Source organism: Tursiops truncatus, chromosome 1 (assembly GCF_011762595.2).
Source record: "Tursiops truncatus isolate mTurTru1 chromosome 1, mTurTru1.mat.Y, whole genome shotgun sequence".
Classification (NCBI taxonomy): domain Eukaryota; kingdom Metazoa; phylum Chordata; class Mammalia; order Artiodactyla; family Delphinidae; genus Tursiops; species Tursiops truncatus.
The window spans coordinates 45,197,728-45,219,952 of NC_047034.1; the positions used below are offsets into that span (position 1 = coordinate 45,197,728).

The window sequence follows — 22,225 nt, forward strand, 5'->3', positions numbered from 1 at the left end:
ATCTTGCTTCTCCAACCTAAACCTTTATCACTTCAAACTGAAGACAAATATCTTCTGTAATTACTAATCATGGATTAGAGGAGTTATATAATCGTAAGCTGCTTCAAGTAGTTTCTAACCAATCCCTTTAACAGTTGTCCTAGAGCTACTCTAGTGCCATTCATCCTTGCTTTTTAGGTTCATATAGCCCCTAGGCTATTTCTGCCTTTAATAGCTATTCTCCCTAGTGTGGTTTTCTTCCAGTAGTATGATCTCACAGCTTGTAGGCTTTCAGAAAGCACTGAATGATTTGGGATGTGTGATGGCTCATCTTATTTTCCAGCACTATTTAGGAATTTTTCACAAAAATATATTTTCTATCATTTCTAGAGATTTGGAATAAGAAGAGAAGACAGGTTTAAATGCTCAGTCCACCATCCTAATCTTGGTTTCAATGCAACATAATCAGAGGAGTTACAGAATCCACTCTGGCTTTTTAAAATATAGATTTCATAAATATCTTTGATGAAACTTTGGAACGTTTTGGTCCTCCTGGATAATTGGTTTAGTGCCCTATGGTTTCTTTTCTGTTTTTTCCTAATTCAGTTTTCCTTTATGTAAGAAATAACAGACCTCTTCAGTGTTTAAAAGGGTATCAGTAATGTGAGTTTCCCTCAATAAAAAAGAATCTCAGTGTTTTTTACCTCATACCCCGGTGTTACTGACAGTGTTCCTGCCCTTAAAATTATGAACCAATTCTTTCTTACATGGAGTTTATTATCCTTTCATATCTCACCATGTGTGTTTTACAGTATCGACAAGTAACTAAACTCAAATACACTCTGTTCAGATTTGATCCTGAATCCATAAAAACCTAACATCTTTCCCTCTCCATCAGAAGTGCTTCATGTTGCTGTATAATTTTGGACTGTTACTACAGTGGTTTTTCTTTTTTTTTAATATTTTTTAATTGACATATAGTTGATTTACAGTGTTATGTTTATTTTTGCTGTACAGCGAAGTGACTCAGTTATACACACATATACATTCTTTTTTATATTCTTTTCCATTATGGTTTATCCCACGGGATTGGATATAGTTCCCTGTGCTATACAGTAGGACCTTGTTGTTTATCCATCCTAAATGTAATAGTTTGCAACTACTAACGCCAAACTCCCAATCCATCCCTCCCCCTCCCCCTAATTAAACATTTTAAAGGATTTTTTACTTAATAAATTGCTATAAAGCAATATGATTTGTTGTCTGCATTTTGTTTGTAATCATACAGGACTTGCAGAGTGTAAATGATTATGTCTTTCAAAAAGGTCAGGTCACTTAGAATTTTTTATGTTTATCAATTTGTAATACATAATTTAAAAAGTCAAATAGTTCCATAAGTCTTATTAATAAAATAATGATATCTGCCCCACTCCCTAAAGTCAACAGCTAAAACCTCATAGCTGTTTCTTCTAATATTTAAAGTCTTTAATGTTTAGTGTCTTCCCTATTTCTAAGTAGCATGCTTATACTGCCTGTAACTTCCTTTCATGGAAGAAGAGTATTCAGCATCTCAAGCCAGCCCAGTCACATGCATGTAGTTCTCCTCTCCAGTGTTGGCTTAATCAATATTCAGTTTTATATTTTTATAAATATAAAAATATTGTTCACAAGTCATATTGGTTATGTATTACTGTGTAACAAATTACTCCAAAACTTAGTGGCTTGAAACAACTTTTTATTATCTCATAGTTTCTCTGAGTCAAGAATCTGGGTATGGTTCAGTTGGGTCCAGTAGCTGAGGGTCTCTCACAAGGACACAGTCAAGGTGTTGGCCAGGGCTGCAATCATCAAGGCCTGACTGAGGAAGGATCTGCTTACAAGCTCATTCACATGGTTACTGCTTGTCATGCAGTCCTCTTCATACTCACAGCATAGCAGCTCACTTCGTTGGAAGGATTAAGCAAGAACCAGAGAGAGAAAGGAAAAGAAGTAAAGAGAAAAAGAGAGAATATTGCCATATTCTAGTCACTAGAAATGAGTCTCTAGATCCAGTGATCTCACATTCAAGAGGAAGGGATTATAGAAGGGTATGAATGCCAGAGACAGGAATCATTGCTGCCTATCTATCTTAGAAAGCTGCTACAACACAGATGAACCAGTTAATATGCTGTAATAACATTTCTTTTTTTATACAACTCTTTGCTTACTCTGGAATTAATTACTATGTATTTGTCACTTTTTGTGTATATATACTTTTCATAATCCATAATCCAATTTCAGTGTTCCTGTGATTTTGGTTAAGAACATCAAGTAATCTTTGGGTTTCATTTCATTCCCCTGGAGACAGTCCTCCTGCTCTAGTTTGGGTTGTTTTCTAGGTCTTCTGAGAGCTGTTGCCCTAGGGCTTCCTTTTAGACCATCATACTGGAAATTTTCTTTGGCTTTCTCCTTCTGAAGAATTTCCTATATCTTAAATCTTATGTATTTTCCACTTTTCCTTCTTTACTTTCGCCTTTTGAAACTACACTTTTTCCCATAGCTTCCTGAGAAGGATTGCATGGCCAAGTATAGAAGCCTAGGTTGGAAATCATTTTTCCTCAGAATGTTTAAGATATTATTCCATTGTCTCTTAGCCTCCAATACTGACAAGTCTGCTATTGTTCTTATATATATGGTCCTTTGTGTTTTTGTCTCTGAGTGCTCCTAAAATATCTCTTCTTAACCCAGTATTCTAAAATAACTTCATTTTGTGTGTGAATTCATCTTTTTAAATTCAATGTGCTGGACAATCTGTGAGCCCTTAAACTTGAGTTCTTCAGTTCTGGTAAATTTTTTTCTATTATTTCTTTGATAATTTTCTTCTCTCAAAATATCTCTTCTGTCTTCCTGGAACTCATTTTAGTTATATGATGGATCTTCTAGATTAATTCTCTAATTTTTTTGTATCCCTACTATTAATTTATTTGGCATTTAGTTCTACTTTATAGATTTCCTTGAGTTTTATTTTCCAACTTTCCTGCTTAAATTTGTCATACTTGGTTTATTTCCAAGAGTTATTTCATATTTTTTCATTGCCCCCTTTTTAGTAGTATCCTATTCTTGTTTCAGAGATGTAAAATCTAATCTTACCTCTCTAAGACTATTGATTATAGTTGGGTATATTTTATATTTTAGGGAAGGATAGGATTTTTGTTTTGCTTATTTTTGTATTGTTGCCATTATTTTGTTTTAGTTCTCTTTCCTATTTCTCTCTTGTAATTTTGTTCTCTGTTGTAGTATATCTCAAATGTCCAGTGGTCTTTAGTTTTCCATGCTGAAAAGTTATGTGGAAGTACTTGCGGCAGGGCTTATAAACAGATAGACTTTACTGTAATGAGAACGCAGTCTGCCTTTTCACTACAAGAACCCCCAAATGCCAGTCAGTCAGTCAGTCAGTGTGTGTGTGTCTGTGTGTGTCTCTCTTTTCTCTTGGATTGGTAAGTATTTCTACAGAGGAATCTTGCAGTCTTCTATCAGCTTTCTAGGAACCATGTTGAAGAAGGAGACTGAAAGGTCTTAACATTTGTACAGACTTTTACTTAGTCCCTTTTCATATGTCTCCTCACTCTTAACTGTGACTAATGTCCCTGGTCCCAGATTCTCTGCGGTTGAGCCTCACCCAAGATTAACTTCCTCTTTTGGGATGGGGAAGATGCAGAAGCCTAACTGTTGGTATTAGAGAAGATCCACAAGTCTTAAAATTTTAAACGAGGCCTTTTTGTGTGTGGTACCACCCTATTCCCATCTTCAGAGACCATCAATACCTTCAATTCTCAAGCCTTTCCAGGTCCCCCACACCAGTGGGCTTGCTGTTTATTGGTAGCCCTTCTACCCATTTCAGGCTTAGGCTTTAGCTTTCTCTGACCTGCTAAATCCCCTTGTGTATGTCCTTCCCACTTCTAAAATTTTATTGACATTTCTCATCATCTTTTGTCATCTCCTTTACCATTTTATTTATCTTTGGGGTTTGAATTTTATTCCTTTGTTCTCATTTTAATAATGCTTTAAGAAACAGCAGAGATAAAGTATGTGTTCAGTCCATTGCTTTTAAATAAAAGTCTCTAAATATGTTTGAATTCCTTATCTGGAATTACCTTCATAGCCTGTTTTACCAGTGACATAGAAATACTAGTTTTCTTTTTTTACCCCTTCATTTTTTGCTACTGGTAACTTGAAATGATAGCCCTGATCCCTCAAGATGCTGATGCTGACCAGGCACTGAGAAATCTTAGGTGAGGGGCTTGAAAAAAGATATAGGTTTATATGATGGGAGCATTTTGCAAAATGCATCAGGAAACAAACTGACTAATACAAATTTATGTCTGTGCTGTCGGCGGTAAGTTGGTGTGACTGACAGAACCGTAACTGTAAATCGCCCTAATTTCAGGGACCCTGCCTGTAGTATTTGTAGTTTAGTTATTTAATGGTTTCAGGGAGAACTTCTTGAATATATTAATATAATACCTGAGGAACATCATTCTCAACAAAGCTAAGGTCAATGATAACCACACCTTCTTTTAAGGCTGAAAGGTAGACCTAGGAATGAACAATGAAGGAAGCCTTTAAGTAAATATAAGATTTTACAACTGTGCATTTTGCCATTTAATTGCATTGAATGACAGAGTGATATCAGATAGCAAGAGGTTATAGACCCATGTCCCTACCACCATAATCCTGGGTTCTGGATATATCTAGGACCCACTGATCAGATCAGGCCATTCCAAGAAAGTGAATGATCAACCCAGGAATGGCCTGCGGGAACTCAGAGAGAGTCTGATTTAAAATGACTATTCTGGGTCTGAAGTGAACTGAAAAAGTCCATGGTAGAATATCACCCTTTTTTGGAAACTAAGAATAGCTCTCATACCTCCCCAGTCACCTTGTGATTACATCAGGCCCCTCATTGCTCTTTAAACTGAATTAGTTTCTTCTAGCCTAGATTTTTGGGGCTGAATATGCATCAAGCCTAGGGAATAGAGTAATTCATTTTCTTCCCAGTTACGGAAGAGTTAACTTATAAGAAATGTCTTTATTTTGATGGGATGTTAGTTACCAGGGTATATACATTTGTTAAAGCTCATCAACCTTTTCACATAAAATGTATACATTTTACTGCGTGTAAATTATATCCCAATCAGTTGATTTTAAAATATGGATATCTTGTGGAATTTACAAGACTTGCTCCTACTTAAATTATTTCAGGTAGTATACTGACTAAAAGCTATGCCTCTAATAAGTCGTTTGATGTGGATTTCTACATCTTTCTTAAGCTTTAATCCTCTGATCTATACAACTGAGATCTTAACAGTACCTACTTCAGAGAGTTGTAAGGATTAAATTTTTTTAATGCATATAAAATACTTAGCACAATACCTGGCACATAGTAGATCCTCAGTATATTGTAGCTGCAAATTATTGTTAATATAATACTTACTACTGTTTACATTGTCAATTCCCCTTTGACTTCTCTTTTTATTATCTTTTCACAGAAAACCCATATAGACAGCTACCCTGTAACTGTCATGGAAGCATGCCTGGAAAGACAGCAATAGAACTTGGACCTCTATGGTATGTGCCTAAGCATAATATATTCAAAACTGATATATGTATTGATTGTTTACTTTTGATTATGTGTGGTAAAAGACAAGCAAATTAAGGTTCAATTTTTTTTTAAGTATAGGAAAATAATTATGATTCTTTTCCCCCTATGAACCTGAGGTGTTTTGTTTTCACATTTTTCTATATCATTATTCTTCCAAGTTCGTGACAGGGCTAAGATGCAGTAGGATCAAAGAGAAGCCTAGCTGATCTGCAAATAATTTATTTCTGCATAGTAAGAATGAGGCTTTTTTCAGGTAATAACTATAGAACTAGGGTGTGATTGTAAAGTGTCACTTTTATAGACCAGTCAAGTAATATATTAATAAAAGATCTTTGAGGAATTTAAGTAAGAAGGGCATGTGAAGTAAACGTCTGCTTTTGTGTTAGGTAAAGCTGTTTAGACAGGACACAGCTGCAGATATTCAATGTATGTGTGCTTTTGCATCCTTAGTAACTAGTTATTGTGTTTTTAATGCCTTAAAGTTGAATTGCTTTTGCTCAGACACCTTCCCATAAGCGTCTGTTACTAGATATTCTTGTAGAAATTTGAGATTCCTGACAGCATTGTGACAAGAATCACTGCAAACTTCAACCTCATTACTTTACCAGGCCAAGGTTTGGCCATCTACTAAGCCTAAAAATTAATCTAATAGTAAACATATTTGTGCTGATACCCATTATTTTATCTTCATTTCATGTAAATACTTGTAGATTAAGAATGACCTGGCCAGCCTTACCTTCTAGTACTCTCTTACTTATATCACACATTGATCCTACTCACTGATCTTGGAACTAGGGAAATTAAGAACAACAGGTTGCTGGATCCAGAAAGATCTAGCCCAACTCCTCCCTCATTTTACAGATGAGAAAATTATGGCACAGTGTATTTAAGTGCTGGCTAAAACTGACCCCCTAAAATTTAGTTAGCAGCACAGGCAGAGCCAGAACTCAGGTTTTCTGACCTCCAAAACTGAGGTCTAAACTGTGACTTAAGATTTTCTCACTTAAAGCCATTGTTCATGTCTTTACACTCATCCAGGCTCTTACCCCTTCCCCACCTCCAGTTTAAATTATACATCCTCTTTGAAGTTTCTCCTTAAGTGTTTAAACCCAAAATAATCTTTAAATTGTCTTTTAGTAAATCTTATATTGATCACTCATTTGACACTTAAAATCACGTATCCTTTCATAATTTGCTAACCTTAATAGCTTCTCTTCCTTGAGGATATACTTTGTACTAGGGATCGTAAGTGTACTACTATCTCATTTAACTCCCATAACAAGTCTGTCAGAGGTTTTATTTTCCATATTATGATGAGGAATGTGAGACTCAAAAGCAGTAGTTATTCAAAATTTCATAGCTAGTGAGTGGTGGAGCGAGGACAGGAATTCAAGTTTATCTGACTTGGAACTGATATTCTGTCCATTATACCTGTGACTCTCAAATTAAATGGGAAGCATATCAGACTCAGCCCTGAGCCATTTCTTAACTACATCACCACCTGCATATGTAATTCTCATGTATCTCACCCTGTCCCACCATGTATACACTGGAATTAAGGTTTACTATTACTGGAATATGCATTGTGAAAACCTCTGCCTTACACTATGTCCCTGTCTAGATTCTGTCTAGATTTATAAGCTTTCATAAGGTAAACACTGAATTTTATACTTTGGTATATCTTACACCTCTGTGTACCACAGGACTTAAACACCTTATGAGGGCTCAATAAATTCTTGTTGACGTAATGTGAATAAAATATCCTTGACTAATCCCACTAGCTTAGAGAACTGACATGATAAAAGGTGTGGGCAAATTATCTTACTTGTTGTTAAATTATGAAGACATTTTTTTTAAAGAAAACATTTCTCAAACCCAATTCTATGTTCTTTTTTCAGGTCAAGTTCCCTTTTCAATACTGGATTCCTCAAAAGAATGCTATTTGAATCTCTTCACCATGGTTTAGATGACATTCAGACCCTAATAAAGACATTAATCTTTGAGTCAGAGTGTACTCCTCAAAGTCAGTTTTCAGTTCATGCACCTTCAAATCTCAACAAGCAAGGTGACTAATTGAACACTAATTTACTAGCTTACAAATTGGTTATCAGAAATATTCCATCTTTTTATCTTTATTTGATGTTATAATCAAAAGCAGTATAATTATAAGTTGTGTGCTTTAAGTAAATCCTAATGAGTTTCATCATAATCCGGTTAACTTTTTTTTTTAATTGCATAGTTTTCTTCAGGTTTATATTAGGGGCATGAAATAAATAATGATTTTGTTAAGACAGATGTACTTTTTAAATTTTAGTAGATGAAAAGAACTAAAAGTCTGTTGTGATTTTATTACCCTACATCCGCTTTCTAGAGAGAATTCTGAGATCACTCAGAATAGTGTGGCCAAAAATTTTGTAATATCCATTAAGACATGGACACTAGCTTTACATTTATCACTCAGTAAAGCTAAGTTTTTTCTCCTTTGTTTTATCTGGCTATTGATATAAGGGTGGGCTTGTTAGACATCCTAGCATGGTCATGAGTCATTACAAGAAGCAGCTCTTATTAAAGGATTAAAAAATGAATTCTTGTAGCCTGTTTTGGTCACAGAATCTCATATTCATAAAAGCAGTGTGCACAGAATTAAGTAAGCTTTTATTTAAACTTCGAATTGTTGCTTACTGTTATTCTGTAAAATATTTTATCATTTCCATTTGTTTTTATTTAAGAAGAATATGGTGTATTTATTAAAACTACAGATGATACCACAACAGATAATTACATTGCACAAGGTATGTATGTATATGTGTGCGTATATATGTATGTATGTGTCTGTGCAGAAGGGCACATAGCAGAAGGATAATTGGAAGGGAAGAGATTGCTTTGGTAGCGTACTTCAAAATGCATTTTCATATTACACCAACAACAAAATTATAATCAACCTTGTTTATCTGGCATTTGCACAGTTCAAGGTTTCTATTAATGTGTACTTTGTTCACATCTCTAATATATGGTGATCCCCTTGCAAGAGCTATAAGATCTTAAAGAACCATATGAACCAAAATAAGATCAAATTATATTTGATAAAGGTTATAGAGTTAAGATTAAATTTTATTCTAATTCTTATAAACTTTCTCATCAACATATGATTTATAGGAATTCCATTGATTAACCAGAAGACCCTATACTCTGGCCATAAGAATTTATTACGTGGCCTTTCTTACAATTTGGGGTGTGTGCATACTTTAAAATTTACTTATATTAGACACTGCAAATTCATATCAAAAGGGTGTTAAGATTTATAATGTCAGTGCCTTAATGTCTAAAGTTTTAAAAAGACAATGTTAGATTCTAAATGTGTTTTGTATACAGGTAAAAAGAAAACACAGTGTTAAGACTGAAAGAACAGAGGACTATAATTACAAGCTATAATTTTGTATTAGTTGCTCAACATTTTAGTGTTGATCTTCAAAGACAAGAAAATTTCAACTCCTGCTAATAGCTTACAGTTTAGTAATTACTGCATACTCTTGCCAACAGTCATGTTCATTTGGCATCTTCAACTAATTAGCGAAGATTCAAATCACTTAAATGATTTATTCTCCTTAATTTCTCTGTTGGAGGAGGAAAAAGGCATTATGGTATACTCTGAAGCACATTAGATTTAAGAGCATCATTCTACTTCCTTGTGTCATTTGTTGTATAACCTCAGCCAGGTCCCCCACCTTCAAAAGAGTTGTCATAAAACCTTTTTAGAATAAGGTAAAACATAAGTTTTAAAAATATTTTAAATCTCTGAGCCTTTCTCATGTATAAATTAAGGGAATTAGACTAATCTCTTTAGGTTCTTTTATAGCTCTGAAATTATATGATTATTCTAAACTAGTATATCAACATACAGAATCTTCCATGATAGAAAATATCAGGCAAAAAAAATCCATGTACTGCTGATGATAGTAATTATTAAGGTTTGATATCGGATTTTTAGTCTCAGATTTTCCTAAATCTTCTTAGATTTAATGTGAGAGTATAATCAAGTTTTAATTATTTGATTTAATGGGGGAGTCATGAGGCAACAGTTCAACAATAATTTATATTTATCTTTGCAGTTTATCATTTTCATGCATCAAATTTTGCTTCTGAATACTTTTGCTTAAGTGAATGTTAGTTTTCATAAAAATTTAAAATTTGGCCATAATAACATCCTTGTAGAAATAATTAATTGAGTTGAACATTCAGAAAAAATCTCATAGTAACTTGGATATCTCAATTGTCTTCCTTTTGTGATTTTTGGAAGGATACATTGCTAGAAACTTAACTTGCTAGCTGCCTTTCACTTAAAATGTAAAGGCTAAGTACTGTGGTAAGAAGTAGGCAATGAGATCATACATTATACCTTTTTAAATTCCTGTATCCAAGCCCTTGAGACTGATTTTGTGTTGGTTTTGTTTTGTGTTCATTGAAGACCTACTGTATATCAAATACAGTTGACGCTTGGAACAACCCCAGGGTTAATCCATGTGTAACTTAGAGTCAGCCCTTCATCCACAGATTCAATCAACCATGGACAATGTAGTACTGTGGTTTTTACTATTAAAAAATATCCATGTTGAAGTGGACCCACACAATTCAAACCTGCATTGTTCAACTGTATTGGCATTCAGTAGAGAATACAAGTATAGAAATAAAGGACATTATTCCTAGGAACTTAGATTAGAATATAATTTGGGAAGAAAGGATTTATACACATAAAAGACCTAAATATGTGAAACAGGGAAAACAAAAAAATGACAGAACTTAAACTCTGAGTAGTGTAGTGTGGGATGGCTGGCCCAGAATTCATAAATGGCTTTCTACAGAAGGTGGAAATAGACTTGAGGCTTAAAATTGAAGAAGGTAGAAAAGAAGTTCTGATTCAGCAAACAGTTAAATATTAAAATTACATGGGTGAAGGATAGTGAAAGTATCAAGAATATATATTCTTCTTACAATAAAAGCTGTCTAGAATTAAGATTAGATAGGTTGAAATGGTGTGTGTCAGAGGATTTATACTCGAAGACAGTATGTAGTTATAAAAGTATTTGGCTGTAATTTTTAAGGGAATGCTAACTTTCTGTGTTTATATATGTATGTTTCAGGGAAGAGAAGAAGTAACGAAACCACCACAAATTTAGCCAAGAGGCAAAAGACTGATGTGAATACTGAACATCCTCCCTTTTATTACAACATCCATAGACACAGCATTAAAGGAATGAATATGCCAAAGTAAGACAGTCAGTGAATGACAGTGTATATATTTAATATTTTAATGACATTGTGATTTAAATAAAAGTACAAGAACCTCATTTTTTTCCTTTCCTTGTTCCAGGTTAAAAAAGTTTTTGTGCTGTCTTTCTCAAGCAGGCTTTCGAGTAAGCCGAACTCATTTTGACCCGATGGGTGTCCGTACAGATGCACCTCTAATACAGTTTAAATCTATCCTTTTAAAGTACAGCACCCCCACCTACACTGGAGGACAGTCAGAGGGCCACGTCCAACCAGCGTCCGAAGATACAGTAGCTGACACGGTTGAAATGTCAGTGAATGACAAAGCAGAAGCAAGTGGGTGCAGAAGATGGTAAATATAAAAGAAGTTTGTTCCCAGATGTCTGTGTTGATGGCCTAATAGTTCTCTATATCAACTGTAGTGCTTTTTCTATTCTTTCAATTCAGTTGTGTAAAAATTAAAAAAAACAGTGCTGTTTTCATTCAGAAAATTAGCAGTTTCTAACTTAGCTGGTTTGGGAGCTATGCTTTCCAAGTTTTTCTTATTTTAAAGAAAACTTAAAATTTTAATGAAAACATTTCACGTGAAGGCCAAGTTTGTGACTGAGATCACCCTACTGTTTAATACTCAGAAATTTTTCACATGCGAAGTGTTTGGAATTTTATTTATGTTATGGAAGCCATCCTTTACTATACTTAATCACATCTCTACTTAAACTGATTCATGATATTTATGTTTTTCTGTTTGTAGTGTATAAGATGAAGCCAGAGCCTTTTATTAAAATGACCCTAAATAGAATAGGAGGAACAATGTCCTTTCAGGTCACTAATATATTTTTTCACAAATACAAGCTAAAATATATTCCCAATTTCAAGAAATCATATCTCTACCCACACTGATCTTTCATTACTAGCTTTTGAGAAATTAAATAATTGCCTGAGATAGAAATACATTTTCTTATAAGTTTAAGGTCTACATGACTAAACTTCAGAGTAAGATTTTGTTAAAAGTAAATTGAGACCACTGTTCTTATATAGTGATTGTTCACAGGCACTAAATTCTGAAGAGAGATTTTGTTATGAATTAAATAAACTGGGTGATCTCAAGTGCCTCAGTTAATGCACGTACAATATTCATTTGCTTGGTTGTCTACCTCTCAGGAGTAAAACTTGTCACCTTATGACTTTCTGAAGTGAGGATTTTCTTGTTTTTTGGGGGGTGGTTTGGCTTTTTTGTTGTTTTGCTTGTTTTTTGGTGTGTGTATGTGCTAATTTTTTGTACAAGTAGCTCAGGCTAACATGACTATGAAAATTAGTTGGAAAAAAATCTCATTTCCATTAATAAATATTGTTCTTGCTTCATTTGAATGTAAGACTTTGGATAAAAAGATATACCAAAAATTTAGATTTTTGTCTCAAGGATTTAATACATATTTACCTTGTTAGAGGAAGTAACTTTTTACAAGCAGTAAGTTTGACAATTAAGGGAGAGTAACAACTGAAAGGTTTAAATACACCATGTAAGCACTCCCATGACATATATAGAAATTCAGGTAGTCTAGGTTGCATCAACATAGAATATTAACTTAGAGGAAATAAAAGAAAATCTCTTTGTGTTATTACAGCATAGTCCTAGAAGGTTGCTTTTTCTTGTCTCCAATTAATAGAATTTTAGTAAAATAAAGGAATAGGTGAAGTGCAAATTAGTCCCTATAATGACCATTAAAAAAACCTTTATTATTCCTGCCAGTTAAAATTATAACTCACAAAAGAACACAAAAAGAAATAAAAAGTTATTACTATTTTTTGTATACTTAAGAAAAATTACTATAAATCCGTAAGACAAACCAGCACATGGACCATCTGATTATTTACAATATATGTGTATGGGGAGAGGAATCGAGGTGAAGGAGGAGGAGGATGTGGAACTCACCTCCCCCTACAAACACTTCAAAAATACATCTACACGTGGAACAATTCTCACTGAAAACTGGAAACTGTCATAAAGACTCCTGTACAACCAAGGCTGTAAGAAAGATTCACACAGAAACAGGTAAGAAGGGAAAACAAGCAATCAGGTTGGGACCTGTGACCCTGGGAGGGAACTCAGAGGAAAAGGGAGATTACATGGGCAAAGGCCCTCCCTGCAGGGTGAGTGGTTCAAGCCACATATTGGATGCCTCAGCCCTGGGGTCCAACAAAGGGAAGATGAGCCCCCTTGGCTGGTTGGAGGGCCAGTGAGACTAACAGGTGGGCTGTGGGAAGGCTGCTGTCCACTCATGAGCACGTGGATACTCACCTGCTCGCAAAGCTGGGCGGAAAGGGAGACTGAATTTGAAACCTCTCGAGTGGCTGACTCCTTTCCTGTGAACGCCCTGGTATACCCCCCAACCTGAGCTGAGCAGATACTCCAGCACTGCTTGCCTCGCATCACATCTTCACATTGGAACAAGGGTTGCCACAACCAAGGAAAAAGCTCAGCTGGCCATAAGATGCCAAGGCAGCTCAAACCCTAAGGGCTGTCTTAACAGGGAGGGGGGCAGCCATTACTAGCAATTGCACAGGCAGTGTGGCAGAGGCACTCAGGATCTCTGACAGGCCAGACTGCCATAGCCAGCACCTCAACCCTTGACCCTCGCTGAATACCCATTTCTGCACCTCTTGCTCCAGCACTGCTCCCCTCTGGTGTGAGGGTGACAGTGCTGGGAGGGGCAAAAGCACACACTTAAAGGTAACCAAGCCAGCTTAGACCTGACCCTCAGGGCTTCTGCTCCAGCAACTTGGGACCTGACCCCACCCCTGATAGGCCACTGAGAACATGGGAAGCCCTGCCTCACACCTGACTCCAGCCCTAGCCCCTCCATCTCCAGCCCCACCTCCCACCAAGGTGATAACTGCCAGCACACACTGAAGAAAGATGTGACCTGTGTTTATGTCAGATACAGCTCTCCCACCAAAGAACATGCAGACTATATAGAGACACTCCCACATAAGGACCCCTTCAAGAATGCCATAGGTAACTGTCACACCTAATTTCATAGGGACAGAGAAAGATAAGCCAAATAAGGAGAGAGGAATCTGTCTCAATTGGAAGAGCAAGAGAAAATGGCGGGGGGCGGACTAATGAAACAGAAATAAACAATTTACCAGATAAAGAATTCAAAGCATTAGTAATAAGCATGCTAACTGAATTAGGGAAAGGAACAGATGAATACAGTGAGAATTTTTAAAAGGAACTAGAAAATATAAAAAAGAACCAGTCAGAATTGAAGAACACAATAACTGAAATGAAAAACAAACTAAAAGGAATGAACAGCAGACTAGGTGATACAGAACACATAAGTGATCTGGGAAGATAGATTAATGAAAATTACCCAATGAGAAAAGCAAAAAGAAAAACTAAAAAAACAAAAAACAGTTTAAGGAATCTCTGGGGTAACATCATGTGTACCAACATTCACATTATAGGGGTCCCAGAAGGAGAAGAGAGACAGGGATCAAAAATGTACTAATGAAATTATGGCTGAAAACTTCCAAAGCCTGAAGGAAACAGATACCCAGATACAGGAAGACAAAGAGTTCCAAACAAGATGAATCCAAAGAGACCCACAACAAGATATATCAAAATTAAAAATGGCAAAAGTTAAAAGAATTCTAAAGGCAGCAAGAGAAAAGCAGTCATACACCAGGGAACCCCCATAAAGCTATCGGCTGATTTTCCTTCAGAAACCACAGGCCAGAAGGGTGTGGCATGATATATTTAAAGCGATGAAAGGGAAAAACCCGCAACCTAGGATACTCTACCCAGCACAATTATCATTTAGAATTGAAGGCGAGATAAAGAATTTCTCAGACAAGCAAAAGCTGAAAGAATTCATCAATACTAAGTCAACCCTAAAATAAAATGTTAAAGGGTCTTCTCTAAGTGGAAAAGAAAAGGCTATAACAAGAAGGAATTACCTATAGGAAAGGAAAATCCCACTAGTAAAGGCGAATATGTAGTAAAAGCTGAGTATCAACCACTTAAATAAGCTAGTACAAAGACTAAAAAACAAAAAAATTATTAAAATCAAGTATAACTTGATACTTGATACTGGGATACTTGATATCCCAGTAAAGGGATAAACATGAAGATGTAAAATATAAGAAATACAAAGTGTAGGCGAAGGTAGTAAAAAAAAAAGATCTTTTCAGAATGTGTTTGAACTTAAAGGACTACTATTTAAAACAAATAGATATAGGTCAACATATTTGAACCCCATGGTAACCACAAATCAAAAACCTACAATAGATACACAAAAACAAGAGAGAAAGGAACACAAACATACCACTAAAGAAAATCATCAAACCACATGAGAAGAAACTAAAGAAAGAACAGGGAAGAAAATAACAAAAATAACCAGAAAACAAGTAATAAAATGGCAATAAGTGTATACCTAACAATAATTACTTTAATGTCAATGGACTAAATGCTCCAATCAAAAGACACAGGGTGGCTGATATGCTGCCTACAAGAGACTCACTTCAGAGCTAAAGACCCACAAAGACTGAAAGTGAGGGGATGAAAAAATATTTCATGCAAATGGAAACGACAAGAAAGTGGTGGTAGCAATACTCATACCAGACAAAACAGAATTTAAAACAAAGGCTATAACAAAAAACAAAGAAGGGCATTATATAATGATAAAGGGACCAATACAAAAAGAGGATATTACACTGGTTAACATACGCTCCCAAAACAGGAGCAGCTAAATATATAAAGCAAATACTAACAGACACAAAGGGAGAAACTGACAATAATACAATAATAGTAGGGGACTTCAACACCCCACTTACATCAATGGACAGATCATCCAGACAGAAAATCAATAAGGCAACAGTGGTCTTAAATGACCGAACAGACCAGTTGGACTTAACAGATATCTACAGTACATTCCATCCCAAAAGAGTAGAATATATTCTTTTCATGTGCAATGGAACATTCTCCAGGACAGGTCACATGCTAGGACACAAAACAAGTCCCAACAACTTTAAGAAGACAGAAAGTATATATCAAGCATTTTTCCCAACCATATGGAACTAGAAATCAATTGCAGGAAGAAAAATGGGAAAAACACAAACATATGGAGACTAAACAACATGCTACTGGGGGTGGGGGAGCTCAATGAAGAAATCAAAGAGGAAATCAGAAAATCCCTTAGACAAAATCTATGGGATACAGCAAAAACGGTTCTAATATGAAGTTTATAGCGATACAGACCTACCTCAGGAAACAAGAAAAATCACAAAGAAAGAGCATAACCTTCCACCTAAAGGAGTTAGAAAAAGAAGAACAAAAAAAGTCCAAAGTCAGCAGAGAAGGAAGGAAATAAAGATCAGAAAGGAAATAAAATGGAGACCAAAAAAACCAAAAGCAACAGAAAAGATAAGTGAAACCAAGAGCTGGTTCTTTGAAAAGATAAACAAAACTGATAAACCTTTAGCCAGGCTCATCAAGAAAAAGAGAGGACCCAAATAAACAAAATAAGAAATGAAACAAAAAATAACAGCTGATACCACAGAGATACAAAAAATCATAAGAGAATACTATAAACAGCAATATGCCAACAAACTGGACAATCTAGAAGAAATGGACAAATTTCTAGAAACATACTACATTCCAAGACTGAATCAGGAAGAAATAGACAATCTGAGCACACTAATCACTAGTAGTGAAATTGAATTTTCAATTTAAAAATACTCCCAGCAAACAGAAATCCAGGACTGGACAGCTTCACAGGATAATCTACCAAACATATAAAGAGGAGCTAATACCTATCCTTCACAAACTACTCCAAAAAATTGAACATTCCCAAGTTCATTCTACAAGGACACTATGACCCTGAAACCCAAACCAGAAAAGGACACTGCCAAAAAAGGAAATTACAGGCCATAACTTTGATGAATACAGATGCAAAAATCCTCAATAAACTATTAGCAAACTGAATTCAATAATATATAAAAAGGAGGGCTTCCCTGGTGGCGCAGTGATTCAGTCTGCCTGCCGATGCAGAGGACACGGGTTTGTGCCCCGGTCCAAGAAGATCCCACATGCCGCCGAGCGGCTGGGCCCGTGAGCCATGGCCGCTGAGCCTGCGCATCCGGAGCCTGTGCTCCACAACGGGAGAGGCCACAACAGTGAGAGGCCCGCGTACCGCAAAAAAAAAAAAAAAAAGATATACAATCTATTAAGTATAAAGACCTAAATGTAAGACCAGACACTATAAAACTTAGAGGAAAACAGAGGAAAAACATTCTTTGACATAAACCACAGCAAGACCTTTTTGACCCACCTCCTAGAGTAATGAAAATAAAAACAAAAATAAACAAATGGGACCTAACTAAACTTAAAAGCTTTTGCACAGCAAAGGAAACCATAAACAAGATGAAAAGACAAACCTCAGAATGGGAGAAAATATTTGCAAACGAAGCAACTGACAAAGGATTAATCTCCAAAATATACAAAGGGCTCATGGAGCTCAGTATCAAGAAAACGAACAACCCAATCAAAAAATGGGCCGAAGACCTAAATAGACATTTCATCAAAGACATACAGATGGCCAAGAGTCACGTGAAAAGATGCTCAACATCACTAATTATTAGAGAAATGCAAATCAAAACTACAATGAGGTATCACCTCACACTGGTCAGAATGGCCATCATCAAAAAATCTACAAACAATAAATACTGGAGAAAAGGGAACTTTTTTGCACTATTGGTGGGAATGTAAATTGATACAGCCACTGTGGAGAACAGTATAGAGGTTCCTTAAAAAACTAAAAATAGAACTACCACATGACCCAGCAATCCCACTACTGGGCATATACACTGAGAAAACCGTAGTTCAAAAGGACACATGTACCCCAATGTTCACTGCAGCACTACTTACAATAGCCAGGACACGGAAACAACCTAAATGTCCAACGACAGAGGAATGGATAAAGAAGATGTGGTACATATATATCATGGACTATTACTCAACCATTAAAACGAACAAAATTGGGTCATTTGTAGAGATGTGGATGGACCTAGCGTCTGTCATACAGAGGGAAGTAAGCCAGAAAGAGATAAACAAATACCATATATTAACACATATATATGGAACCTAGAAAAATGGTACAGATGAACCTATTCGCAGGGCAGGAATAGAGACTTAGACATAGAGAACAGACATGTGGACATCTGAGGGGGGAAGGGGAGGGTGGGACAAACCGGGAGACTAGGGTTTTTTTTTTAATTACTTTACTTTTGGCTGCGTTGGGTCTTCGTTGCTGTGCATGGGCTTTCTCTAATTGTGGCGAGCGGGTGCTACTGTAGTGCGCGGGTTTCTCATTGTGGTGGCTTCTCTTGTTGTGGAGCACAGGCTCTAGGCACATGGCCTTCAGTAGTTGCAGTGCACAGGCTCCAGTACTTGAAGCATGCGGGCTCAGTAGTTGTGGCTCACTGGCTTAGCTGCTCCACAGCACATGGGATCTTCCCAAACCAGGGCTCGAACCCGTGTCCCCTGCATTGGCAGGCAGATTCTTAACCACTGCACCACCAGGGAAGCCCAGAAGATTAGGTTTGACATAAATACACCACCATGTGTAAAATAAATAGCTAGTGGGAACCTGCTATATATAGCACAGGGAGCTCAGCTCGGTGCTCTGTGATGACCTAGATGGGTGTGATGGGGCAGGGGGGGTGGAAGAGAGGTCCAAGAGGGAGGGGATATAGGTATACATATAGCTGACTCACTTCATTGTACAGCAGAAACACAACATTGTAAAGCAATTATACTCCAATTTTTTTAAAAAAGGAAAAGAAAAAAAAAATAAGCAACAAGGATATATTGTACAGCACAGGGAAATATAGGCATTTGGAATAACTTTATTTTTTCGATTTATTTATTTTTGGCTGCATTGGGTCTTTGTTGCTGCGCACGGGCTTTCTCTAGTTGTGGCGAGCAGAGGCTACTCTTCGTTGCAGTGTGCAGGCTTCTCATTGCGGTGGCTTGTTGCAGAGCACGGGCTCTAGGCACGCGGGCTTCAGAAGTTGCAGCGCGTGGGCTCAGTAGTTGTGGTGCACGGGCTTAGTTGCTCCGCAGGATGTGGGATCTTCCCGGACAGGGATCGCACCCTTGCCCCCTGCACTGGCAGGCAGATTCTTAACCTCTGTGCCACCAGGGAAGCCCCATTTGGAATAACTTTAAATGGAGTATAATCTGTAAAAATACTGAATCACTTACATATCTATATGTATTAATATCACATATACAGGCAGATTTTCCAAAGAAAGTTTGGTAGGAAGTAGTTTGGAACTCTGTTAAGGTATTTTACCAACCTAAAGAGGAAATACCTTTTAAATTCCATCTAATTCTACATTAGCACCTTGTTACTATAACAGTAGTAGCAATTTAGGACACTGTAAATGTTGATCACATTGTAAAGTAATATCAGTTGTATCCCTCCATTAAAATTTGGTAAACACAAGAAACCAGTTCCTATTCCACCATGAGGAAACCAGTGTGTTGACTCTGCTAGTTGCTATTGTTAATACTCTTAACCATACACTCATGAAATGAATGGGAAGTAACCAAGAGATGGGTTTAGGGGCCACTGTAGCAGATATGGGTTAAAACTCCATTTTATCACCTGACTTTCATAAGCCTCCACTCTGAATAAATGCATGATGTTCTGGTTCCCACAAATTAGAACTCAAGACCAGTTCAGTAATCCCAAAATGTCTAGGAATTTATTTCCTTGTTGCATAATTGCTCTGGTAAACGGCCACAGGTTACTTTGGAGAAGATTAAGAGGAACATACATATTATACTTGCGATGTTAAGGCTCTGGGAATAGGCATTAAATCGGGCCTGTGGGGCTTCCCTGGTGGCGCAATGGTTGAGAGTCCGCCTGCCGATGCAGGGGACACGGGTTCGTGCCCTGGGCTGGGAAGATCCCACGTGCCGCGGAACAGCTGGGCCCGTGAGCCATGGCCACTGAGCCTGCGCGTCCGGAGCCTGTGCTCCGCAACGGGAGAGGCCACAACAGTGAGGCCCGCGTACCGCAAAAAAAATATCGGGCCTGGGAATTGGGTAAGAGATGGTGACTACAATATTGGCTCAAGTCAGATCTATAGTTTTCAGTTATATAAATCAAATAGAACCACTTTTGTCCTTTGGATCACACAATCAATTAGCCAAACCCAAGAAAAACAGACTATACTGACCACCCTGTTAGTCCTACTGCCTATTATAGTAACTACACCACCTTTCTAGTCTAGCATTAAGGGAACTACTTGGTTTCTGACACACTGAAGTTCTGGCAACGGCCACGGCATCAAGGAGTCCATTTCAATGTATGCACCTCCCACTGGCGTTCATGGCCTACAGACATACTATAAAGCTTCTCAAGGGTGTAGTTCTCTGCTCAGCAGTGTATTTCTCAATGCCTTGGTAAACAGAGTGAATCAGGCCCTCAGGAGGGATATAGTGAGATTTGGTTGAGCAGATCATATTATAAATCCTCCCCAACATTCCCCCTCCTAAGTCTTTGATTTCCCTTCTCTACATTATATCAAGGAATTTCTAGCATCCTACTTCCAATTTAGATAAGCCATTGCTGAGTCAAAATAACAAGCGAACAGAACTATCCCCAGCTGTTCAAGCTGGCAAACTGAGCCTTAACCTTGGGTATAAGTATACCCATATTGATAACCTGACCCAATTTAAAATTACATTCCTCCCTTCAGGAGCCAGCATACTCAAAATCTATTTCCCTGGTATTCTCCGCATATCAGTATATATATGATTAAAAAAAAAAAGCAAAACATTCTTTCAGGTCACACTTTGTTTCTGTATGTCCTGGAGACAATGGGGGATTTTAAGGATAACAGAACATATACACTGCTTTTTCCCAGGTAACTAACCACCTGAAGTGAGGTTATTAAGCAGTCATACACCAAGGCAGCAAATATCTAAGGAGTTTCTTTCATTTTAAGTTAGGCTCAGTGGAGTTAAGGATTTAAGATACTCATTCATCCAAATCTTTCTGAAACTCTTATTCCAATTCTGAGAATGCCAATCTTTCCTGCCCAGTGTCTCTACTCTCATTGAAGAGACCCAGCAAGACAGCAAATTCACACAATTTGTAGGATCAAACTGTCTTTTATAACAATCTCAGCCTTAAAGTTACAAAGGAGGCTGGAAAAGTGGGCATCTCACAATGTTAGACTTCATACGGAGATTGACTCCCATACTCTTTAGGAAAGGGAAATCACAAGGCCCAGGAAGAGTTTACAAAAGCTGAACATCTAGAAAGAAAGACTGTCTACACTTGCCCACGCCGCTTTACAATCTTAGCCATGTTCCCTTTCTCTGTTGCCTCTCTTTCCCCACTCTACAAAGAAACTCCTCTTCTAGCTCAAGGATCCTTTTCTGGCTCTTGGGGGTGGGGGTGGGGGGATGATAAGACTATTAACTTTAAAATGTGAGTAAATTGTAAGTGTGAGTTATCCCAAAACTGTAAACTTCTTCAACCTATTTTATGCAATTGAAGTTGACTGTGAAGAAAGAATTTTATTATTATTGTTTTTTAATGTGCTGGGGTAGATTACTATATAATGGCCCCCAGTGAATCACTTTTTTTTTTTAAGAGGTCTAGGGGGCTTGCCTCCACCCCAGCCCTTTTTTTTAAAATTTATTTTAATTTTGGCCTGCATTGGGTCTTAGTTGCAGTATGCGGGATATTTGTTGCGGCATGCAGGATTTTTCATCGTGGCGTGCGGGCTTCTCTCTAGTTGTGGTGTGCAGGCTCCAGAGCATACAGGCTCTTTGTTGTGGCACACGGGCTTCTCTCTAGTTGCAGCACATGTGCTCTCTAGCTGTGGCATGTGGGCTCCAGAGCACATGGGTTCTGTAGTCGTGGTGTGGGTTCCAGAGCACGTGGGTTCTGTAGTTTGCAGCACACGCGCTCTCTAGTTGAGGCATGCGGGCTTAGTGTGCCCCATGGCATGTGGGATCTTAGTTGTCCGACCAGGGATCAAACCCATGTCCCCTGTGTTGGAAGGCGGATTCTCAACCACTGGACCACCAGGGAAGCCCCTATGAAGAGAGAATTTTAGATCATGTAGACCAGCTGTCCCCCACCTTTTTGGCACCAGGAACCAGCTTCGTGGAAAACAATTTTTCCACAGACCGGGGTCAGGGGGAGGGGGGATGGTTTCGGGATGACTCAAGCACATTAAATTTATTGTGCACTTCATTTCTATTTTGTAATATATAATGAAATAATTATATAACTCACCATAATGCAGACTCAA

At 37.3% G+C, this 22,225-nt stretch overlaps 2 protein-coding genes across 10 annotated transcripts in view; one reads left to right on the forward strand and one right to left on the reverse strand.

Annotated features, from left to right (window-relative positions):
- TRMT1L (tRNA methyltransferase 1L) overlaps positions 1–12,253 on the forward strand; it is a 36,178-nt gene extending 23,925 nt beyond the window's left edge. For 3 of the 5 annotated variants that reach the window (XM_019952728.2, XM_019952731.3, XM_004313675.4), the window contains 5 exons: positions 5,508–5,586; positions 7,519–7,685; positions 8,350–8,412; positions 10,759–10,885; positions 10,989–12,253. In XM_019952728.2, the coding sequence (XP_019808287.1) occupies positions 5,508–5,586; positions 7,519–7,685; positions 8,350–8,412; positions 10,759–10,885; positions 10,989–11,241 (689 nt within the window). In that variant the 3' untranslated portion in view covers positions 11,242–12,253. The remainder of the gene's footprint in view (positions 1–5,507; positions 5,587–7,518; positions 7,686–8,349; positions 8,413–10,758; positions 10,886–10,988) is intronic. The other 2 variants (XM_019952732.2, XM_019952729.2) reach the window with 2 other exon arrangements.
- RNF2 (ring finger protein 2) overlaps positions 1–22,225 on the reverse strand; it is a 106,783-nt gene that overhangs the window by 17,462 nt on the left and 67,096 nt on the right. Inside the window, exon 7 of one of the 5 annotated variants that reach the window (XM_073803517.1) lies at positions 11,894–22,007. The exons of the other annotated variants lie outside the window; for them this stretch is intronic. Within the exon in view, the coding sequence (XP_073659618.1) occupies positions 21,981–22,007 (27 nt within the window). The 3' untranslated portion in view covers positions 11,894–21,980. Of the gene's footprint in view, positions 1–11,893; positions 22,008–22,225 lie in introns of those variants that run through there. 5 annotated transcript variants of the gene reach the window in all.